Source organism: Etheostoma spectabile, chromosome 13 (assembly GCF_008692095.1).
Source record: "Etheostoma spectabile isolate EspeVRDwgs_2016 chromosome 13, UIUC_Espe_1.0, whole genome shotgun sequence".
Taxonomy (NCBI): domain Eukaryota; kingdom Metazoa; phylum Chordata; class Actinopteri; order Perciformes; family Percidae; genus Etheostoma; species Etheostoma spectabile.
In genome coordinates, this window is record NC_045745.1 from 22,939,217 (window position 1) to 22,949,216 (window position 10,000).

A 10,000-nucleotide genomic window follows, 5' to 3' on the forward strand; every position below is an offset into this window, starting at 1 on the left:
CCCTCACTCGCGAACAAGACCCAAAGGTATTTAAACTCCTTCACATTAAATGAATACCCACGATGTATGAATAGCAAAATCATTATTGTGATTCTTATTCTGTGCAGTATTTTGGAATGTGGGGCGTAAACAAATGCGCAGCCTCTATGAGCCTCTCGCTTGGCCAGGTTTACTCATGTTTCAACTTACTTCCCTCCATTCTTTTTTTTTGATTCAGACAATTATTCATTTTTAAAGCACAGTGTCAAAATGCACTTAATCAACAGACAGTGCATTATTCTTATACTGTTGTAGTCCAACGCCAGCAAACCATTGTCTACGGTTTTGTACATCTTCCAGCTGAGCACATCTGTGCATCTGTTGAAATGATGGAGTGTTGTTTAACAGGCATGACCAGAAAACCACATGCTGGACATCACAGGGGAGAAGCATCACCTGCTGAAAGGGAGTTCTTGGCTTCAATAATGTACACAAGTTCACATACACAGATGTATGACATACAGGCAGGCACATGTGCATGTACACGCATGCAAACGTTTGCTTTCTGTTCAGCTATCTTGTTCACAGCTATGTAAACTATATCATTTCCATTTTTGTCTTTTTCTATTTTATCTTCTAGCTTGCATTTCATCCATTGATGTATGATGGTACTGTATTTGAGGCTTGGCTTGAGCGTGCATCTCACTGCTTGTAAGATCAGTAATGGCTTCCCAGCAGTTGAGTAATGCTGGAAGTAAGCATTTCATTGGATTTGACAGAACCTCTACAAGGCACAACCCATACAGAAAGGAAAATACACAGATTATACCCAAGAAAAAGAGGAAAAAATCTGAGTGACTCAGTGGCATTCAAACAGGACCCACTCAGATCTGATGACTTCTGCAATATTTGCATAAAAATACAAGTTTTTATTCAATAAAAATGCTGCACTCTAAATCATAATTGTCACTTTGCTTTACCAGCCACAATTCACGCTTTTCTCATGACCCTTACCTCCTCAGGATATGAACCTTAATCAGATGAATGTGCTTACACACACACACACACACACACACACACACACACACACACACACACACACACACACACACCACACACACACACACACACACACACACACACACACACACACACACACACACACACACACACACACACACACACACACACACACCCACACACACACACACACACACACACACACACACACACACACACACACACACACACACACACACACACACACAACACACACACACACCAACTACACACACACTCTGCCTGGGAAATACCTTAAGGAAGCAAGGGAAGAGGAAGCAGGGAAACCAAGAAATAAATAACTCCTTTGTCTCACGGCTACATAAACAGTGCAGCACATTAGAGATTACTACTAGCCCAACTGATAAGAAACATCCTACACACTATTACTGCATGTATATATGTGTGTATTTGAGTGCGAACATCATAACAAAGATATAAAGAAAGACAAACAGAACAAATAAATTAGAAAGACAGAGAGAACAAGACAGAAATAACAAAGAGCATAGGAAACTTTTGGCAGAAAAGAGAGAAAAACAGCCCCACACCTTATGTGTATTTGTGTCCCATTCCTTCAAACCCTTTTTTCGAAAACATATTTCCTTGTTTAGATATTTAATATTTGCTGGTTTCCTCACCATTTTAACACAATGTGTCCAAAATAAAGCCAAGCCAGCCGGGCCAGTATAATAATGTGATGGTTATCTATTGTAAGTATTGGTACAATTCTGAGAACGTTCTGCCTTTTTCTGGACTGTCAGGAACGTGACAAAACCTCACAACCTGATTGCCGGTGCCAAATAACCTCCCGCAAAAATGTAAACTGGGTCTACTGGACCAGCTGACCCAATTCTTTAGTTTTTGATCTTAAAACACCAAATGCTCCACAATCTCAACCATTGGTTGGCAGGCAAAAGGAGAAAATACAGAAAAAATCTGGAATGACATTCATTATGGTATGATGTCAGGTTTAACATAATTTGCGTGTGTGTGTGTCCTATCTGAGTGGCCACATATTTCATTGGCCCAGAATAAAAAGTTTACTTCAACTACCATTATCCTGCAAATCGCAGACCCTGTGGGGGAGACTCGTGCCCGGAGAATTTTGGCTCAATTTTAGCAAGCCTTGAGAAACGTGCCGGAATGAGCAAATCAAGCCTTATTCACTCACTCTGGCATCAAAACCAGCATGGGATTACATATGTACCTACTGCCAGAATAACTGCCGGCTAGGATTAGAAAAACGACTAACAGTTGATTACAATTGTTGCAACAGCTAAAATTGAGGTCCAGGGCATTCATTTCGTTGGTTGAGGGATATAATAATTCATCAGTGCAGCCTAATTAGGAGCAAATTACAGGGTTCAATAATTCAGCAACGGATGGGCTGTTTCTGTGATTGTGAAGACACCTTAGAAATAAATCACTTTAAGGCTGTATATACCACATCGCTTTTTTCCACCGGCCAATCCAACTTTCTCCCTGCTTTTCATTGCATTTGCATCTCATATCACTCCTCTTCATTAGGTTCCCTTACTTCATCACCTTATGTCTTCCCTATGGAGGAGGCTCATTTGCCAGTTTCAACAAAATGCCAACAAGCCATCCTTTACAAATGCATGTTAAATGAACCGGCAAGAATGTGAAATAAGACTACCAGTATTTATCTAATTCCAGTTTGGTTGGTACGATTAGGGGTCAAAAGCCTTTTATAAGAGACACTGCACTTTTAAAGGCTTTCTTGAAATGCTGAGAAACAGAAATGCTTCTTTTTCTTTGCATCCGCTTTAGAGCCAAGGGCTAAAACCAACCTGTAAAAACAGTTGGTCTAAACGATGCATGATGTCAAGTTAAGATCTTGCTGGAAGACAAACAGCCAGTCATCCTTTTTCATTTCTTGGAAGAGATCCTCCTTATATACAAGAGCTGCTAGAATCAAGATAAAAGCAAGACAGTGAAGCTGCCGCGAGATCCTGAGAGCTCACACTACGCCGATGGCTTGGTTACCATGGCAACCATACAAGGTGAGGGAGAGGACATACCAGCACAAAGTAAATCTCCTCACTGGAATGCAGGTAAAGTCTCCCCGCTTTTCTCTGTATATATGTATTTTACCCCGAAATGAACAAGTTGAATGGCTTCACTTCTGCTCTCATAGCCCAGGTTTTATGAATCACATCACAATGATTCCAAGTGCACCATCTTTTTTGAAATAGGACTTTGAGACTGCTTTTTACTTCAGACATGACTTTGATTTCCAGACTCATTTATATTGATGCATAAATCTGGCTTTTGCCAGGGGAGTAATCAGAGAGATAGCTTAAAGGGAGTGTGTGAAAATACATGAATAAAGAGATGAGAGAACAAGGGAGAAAGTGAATACTCGGTTTTGGCTGCAAAGGTAGGACAACACAGTGCAAGATTGAGAACCAACATAATTACACAACGGTAGGTCTCCTACAAAATAAAAGAGAGTAGAGTAAAAGAGAGCTGGATAAAAGAAGATTGGCAGGGGAAAAAGGCTGCAGAGCAAACTTCTTCAGGGTTTCTCTTACCTCTAAGAAGCAGGTCCCAGCTGGGGTGTTCTCCTTGATGGAGGCATTATAGAAGTTGCTGGAAAACACAGGTGTGTTATCATTAACATCCTGTAGCACAATGTCCACCTTGGCTGTGGACGACAATGGCGGTCGGCCGCTATCCGTTGCAACAACGGTCACACTAGGTGCTGGCTCTGATTCAAAATCCAGAGCCATTGCTGTGGTAATGATCCCTGTAACCGGGTCGATGGAAAACCAATCAGAGTGAGAGTTTTTAATCTTGAGGAGACTATATCGGACGTCCCCATTGGGGCCCTGGTCCTTGTCCCTGGCAGTAACTTGTAGAACAAAGGAACCAGGATAGACAACCTCAGGAATAGTCTGTCTGTAGGCCTGCTGGTCGAACAGAGGGGGGTTGTCATTGACATCAGTCACTTGAATGGTGAAAGATGACTCCGCCCTGAGGGGAGGCGTGCCAGAGTCTGTGGCCATAACCCTCAGGTCATACGTATCCCGTTCCTCTCTGTCCAAGACCTGGTCAACATATATCAGGTAGATGATGCTGTCCTTGGTTGTGAGAGCAAACTTCCCATCACCCCCCTCAAGGGACACATTCACGTTGGCGTATTCTCCATAGTCTGGATCTGTGACAGATATCCGAGCTACGTACTGGCCTGGTTGGGCCCCTTCGGAGATCCTGGGAGAGCCGTCCTCACTGAGGAAGATGATGGTCATGGTGGGCTGGTTGTCATTGTAATCACGGACATGAATGGTCACAAACGCATTGGTCACCTGAGAAAATGCACGTTTCATGTTACTTATTGCTCCAATTAATTTGTGTAACATTATTTTCTTTTTAATTTTTTTAAAAAGGGAACTTTTCATTGTCAAATTAAATAATTGTACAGAAATCTGGCCAACAATTAGGGCTGCACAAAATATCTTTTTTTATCATCATCATCGAAATATCAACTGCTGCAATAAAACAGATTGCAAAAGGCTGCAACATAATCGCAAAAAGAGAAATTTGTTGTGTTAGATTAGCAGAAAACTGCACATTAAAATAGTCAACAATTGTATTTTTTTAGTGGCACCTTTAAATGCAATTCAATGTTCAATTTGTTCAATAAAATAATGTTGGAGATGATTTCCTTTCATTTGTTTTAAATTCAACAAGCAAATTGTTGTATCTTAGCAGAATACTCAAAGCAGCAGACCTGAATAGACCTTAATATCGGTTTATTTTTTGCAACTAATATCGTAATCACAATTTCAAAGTTATCCCATATTGCATATTTTCCTCATTTCATGCAGCTCTATATAATCTGTTGTCATTAAAAGCACCAGCAAATTATCTTTAGAATAATTGTGCATGCACTTACCTCAGGGTGGCTGGCGTTATCCCTGGCCTGGACCACCAGTTCATGGACCCTCTTCAGTTCATAATCCAGGGGCCTATTCAGAGTGATGACCCCGGACTTGATATCTATGACAAAGATGCGGTCAGGGTCACTCTGACGCCGGTTAATTTCATAAAGGACCAGACCATTATCGCCCTCATCCTCATCTGTTGCAAACACCTGAAATGATAAGAAAGTCAAACACTGAAATTAAAATGACCCTGGAAAATCTGGATTTACAGAAGCAAGAACTATCAATGAAGTAATAGTCCTGAACACTGGCAAGACTTGCGCTAACCTGTAGGATGCTGCTGCCTTGTTGGAGACTTTCAGAGATAATAGCGTGGTATCTGCTCTGATTAAAGACTGGCGCGTGATCGTTTATGTCGGTCACAGTCACTTCCAGGGTCATGGATCCCATCCGTCTGGGTGAGCCCCCATCAAAGGCCTCGAGAACCAGGGTGTAAAATGAGCGCTTCTCCCTGTCCAGGAGTCCATTGACCACCAGGTCTAGATACAGCACCTTGTTTGCAGCTCTCTTGGTCTCCAGTCTGAACGCCTGGCCTACATTGCCCTCTGGAATAGCGTAGCCTTGGGTGGTCAGCTGGTCCTTGTCCGCATCCGTTGCAGGCTCGAGGGAAAACCTAGTCCCCACTGCTGTGTGCTCAGGGATCTTAAGAAGAGCTTTCTTTTTGGGGAACACAGGTGCATGGTCGTTGATGTCGTTGACAGTGATCGACACTTCAACAGTGACTCCCGTCATTGTCACGGCAATAAATTTATAGTGGTCCCTTTGCTCACGGTCCAGACGGCGTGCAGTGGTAATGATTCCTGTGGTTTCGTCGATGTTGAGATCGTTGCTTACGCCTGTGCTCTCATGGTCCGAGATGAAGTAAAGACCCCCAGTTTCACCAGGCGGTAACCCAGCGCTAATATCACCAACAATGGTCCCTGCCGGCTGCTCTTCATCCAGCTGGAGCTCCAGTGCTCCGAGGACAGTTGTAGACTGAACAAGAAAAAGGATGGTGCAGAAATAAAAAAGTGGCTTCCATCGCCAGAGACTTGAACACATGCAGGGTCCACTGACCCAAGCCCTCCGTCTTGACCCTTTGCTTGTTATCGGCATGGCTGGGATCTGCTACACCTGGGAGAAAGAGAAAGACATCAGCCAGAGAAAAATTGTATTCCTAAAATGTTTATGATGTGTGAATTATTGAGCAATTAGTACTTTCTCCCTAACCACAAATGAAAACAAATTGTGACCAAGAAATGGAGGTTGTATCTTAAATCCTTGCATGACAACGTGGTAACACTTTTACAATCCAGAACCTATATTAAAGACACAACATAATGAATTTCAGCTTTTTCCCCCCCATTAAATACACATAATATAACATTTTGGAAAGAACTCTTCAGCTGGATCAGGAGGATTTGAAAGAGCATGAAAATGGAAGTCTAAATGTGTCCAGGATCCACATTGGCTTGAACCCCATCAGGGGACAGAATCATAAACTATATATATCTGAAGGATAACCCATTTTATTCACTGGGTGAGAACATTTTAAAGTGTCCAGAGCTATCCCTGAAAACCCAAGCGAACCCCATTTAAGACACTGAAATGGGCACCATGATCCTTTGTAAGATTTTTATTTCATGATAGCGAATGCTAACACCCACCCACACACACTTACAAATACATGGAATGCATGTGAAAGTTAGTAAGTCTGTAGCTTTTTCAGCAGGGGCTTTATGGGGAAAAGCAGTTATTTAAGACAGTAAGCTTAGTCTCTTTGTTCCCCAAACTGTAAAGCGTGCACATATCCATGAAGGTAATATGCTCCTTATTCTAATGTTATGTCAATCTTATCAGTCATTGGCTGGATCTAATCATTAACAGATACACATACTGTAACTATCCACAAAGGAATGCATCAGTCCAGGGTCAAACACTTTTGCCAACAATGCTTTTTATTCCTGGTGTGCCAGAAGCGTGATTTGTCTTTTTGACTGCAAGAAAGAGTTTAAAACTCACCTGACAGTGTCCGAGTTATCCTGCAGCTAACCCACCATCTGGTACTTCCAGCAAGTTAAAACAAACACCTATAATTATTTGCAAATGGTATTTGACTCAGGTTTGACACACATACTTTTTGCACACGGTCATTAAAATCTAGAAATATAAATTTAACCTACATGGCCGCTGTAAATTCTCATGAGATAGATGCTAATTTTAGCCCTTGATGAGGTCTAAAGATATTTAGATTATGTTCAAAATGAGATCAATTGTTTATACATGTGCCTCTCGTATTTAAAGGGAAAGATTTATTGAGCGTATAACTCTTCAAAACATCCTGCAATGAGGAGGACCATCAAGCCCTAACCTACCTCATTTATCACACAGACCAGAGGGGTGCTGAACACCTAAATCCTCTGGAATGTGAATGGGTCCTGGCTAGCCTAGTCTTAGCTAATGTTTGGTACAAATCATCAAAACTATAGATGTGCGATGCACGCAAAGGGCTAGTAGCACACAGGAGGTTAGTTGTCAATGGTGGTTGTTGGCCTTTGCTGGTCAGCCATATTCATCCAGACAATCACTCCCCCAGTGCACGTATAGTCTGGACAGTTAACCTAAGGAATGTGTTCCACCTCTCGAGAGAAAGCCAGCCGGCTGCCGGCTGCCGTATGTGCTCATACAGTACGTTGAATTAAAGCAGTCACACTCACACCGAAAAAGCCATAGGCTGACTACTATTCCATATAAAAAATGATGAAAAGCAGTTTAATTCTAATAAACAATAAGTTGATCAAAGTGAGGTTGCACTCAGCAGTTGGAGATTCACTGTGTAAATCACCTTAACCGGAATCAGAGACACATAGAAAAACTAAAATACCTGCTTGTAGTTGAGCTTAACATAACATAGTTTATTTTCAGTTTCTTCTCAAATATTTGAAGTATAACTCCTGACAATCATCCACCCCACCAGTCTTACTATTGACCCCGACCTTCTGAGGTAGTTTATGAGGCCTCAGAGGAGGAGAGATTAATAAAGTCTATGGCTCCACTGGGACAGAGAGAAGGGGACTGATAGTGGCCCCTCTGGAATGGTCACTGACCTCTACATCTGATCCAGATGGCTGCTCTGGACAGTTGCTGCACTCCTACGCAAAGAGGGAAGTAGATCTGAGCCTGAGCATAGTCTGCATACACGCCTTTCTTTTGTTGTGTTTGCAGGGCATCAAAGTAGTTGTGAGTTTTTGTGTCTATGGGAGTGTGTGTCTTGAATAAGCGCAGGAGGAAAAGAGAACAAAAGCGAAGAGTTGAAAGAGTAGGTCTCAGAGAGAGAATTATGCGTGTAATGATAAAAAGAACCCTTTCTACTGCTAGGAGGGAAACTCACACTCTGTGATGAAATGAACTAACAGTACACTAGAGTACCATAATGCAGCTATTGAGAAAACCAAGGAGTACAAAAAAAAGAACAAGAGAGATGGAAAGACTGGATTTAGGAAACAATAAAACAAGTTACATTCTGAGGAGTGATTACAGTTTGCTTTGGCATGACTGCCTTTTTGTCTTTAATGACCACTGAGCTGTGTAGGAATAACTTATGATGAATGAACAGGAAAGACAGAATGGTGTATTTCAAAGTGTGCAATGACGTGCATGTGTCCTTTTACGTCCTCTCTCCCTCATTGCTTTAGTTGAGTGTTAGCGAAAGGTTATATTGATGAACAGTTTGCACGGATGCAATCTGTCACTGTCAATGAGCAGTCAGTGCATGACATCATCTCCCTTTTGACATGTGCTGTAATACACTTGTGTTTACACTGGATAACACTAGCTGATGAGGAATGGAGAGAGCAGGGGTAAAATAAAGCTCATGCTGAAAGGATACTGGCTTTGACTGTTGTCCAGTGGAAAAGACAACCACCTGATTCACTCCCTCTAGTGGCGCTCTTTATTACATTCTGCTAATTATGATAAATTGGCGTTTCTATTATTTAACACAAATGATGGTATTAATTACATATTAAATTCAAAGAAATGTACATAAAATAAGCAAAAAACAACACAGAACATTGAACCTGTCTGTCTGGTTGCATGTGCTTAATGCATTTGGGTCGTTGTACGCCTGTACAACACATGTGTATGCAAGCAGTGACATCATCTCTGTGCGACCACATTGACAGGCAGAGCAGACCCGGAGGGCTCCAAGCAGTCTCAGCCACATTATATCTGGCATTGCACCCCCATAATCTGCCTCTGCTGTGCACAAGCCTCAAAGCCTCAAATACATGGGCCTCCACTCTTAAGTGGTGTTTCCATATAATAGAAAACCAAAGTGTTTTCTATAGGACGTGACCATTTAAAGCAATACAGTACATGTATGAGGATGTGCGTGAGTGTGTTTGCGCTGTCGTATCTTAGTTGTGAGGAATAGCTTTTCCTCATGCAGTGCCAATTCTAAACAGGCCTCTCTATCTCCCTCCCTTGTCCGTCCCTCCTTCTTCCCTCTGTCCATCCCCTCTAATGGATTTAGCAGATCTAGCAGGGCACGCCATAGCTACCCATGGGCCAAGCTAAACAGGATCCAAAGTCACAAAGTTCCAAGTAACGGCCTCTCCACACCGCCTCTATCTCAGCCATGTTTCTTGGGATTTGGTAAAACAGCACAGGGTTGCATTCAGCTAGTTCCTCAGTAGTTGATAGACTAGCATTGCCTGTAGATAGTTGGCAGCCACTCATTCAGCCCTGCAACTGCTTATGTGTCAACCAGAACAAACATTGGATAGTACCTGTAAATGACAGTAAAGTCAGACAGGGGAAAGACTAAAAAGGGAAAGGTTGGGAAAATTAAATGCAGAAGTTAAAATACAGTATCCCTATCATAAAGACAGACACTGAATACAACCTTGTGTAAACATATTCCCAAAAACCCAAACTGCAAAAAATCTGATTTTCTCATTTTGCAAAATCTTTCTTGGAATCCATGTCATGCATGTGCTCTATGTGGTGTTAAG

General features: G+C 42.0%; 1 protein-coding gene across 2 annotated transcripts in view; it reads right to left on the bottom strand.

Annotated features, from left to right (window-relative positions):
- Positions 1–10,000, bottom strand: part of dchs1b (dachsous cadherin-related 1b) — an 87,337-nt gene that overhangs the window by 66,033 nt on the left and 11,304 nt on the right. For both annotated transcript variants that reach the window (XM_032533456.1, XM_032533455.1), the window contains exons 2-4: positions 5,274–6,119; positions 4,958–5,155; positions 3,594–4,367 (exon numbers count right to left, since the gene is read on the bottom strand). In XM_032533456.1, the coding sequence (XP_032389347.1) occupies positions 3,594–4,367; positions 4,958–5,155; positions 5,274–6,101 (1,800 nt within the window). In that variant the 5' untranslated portion in view covers positions 6,102–6,119. The remainder of the gene's footprint in view (positions 1–3,593; positions 4,368–4,957; positions 5,156–5,273; positions 6,120–10,000) is intronic.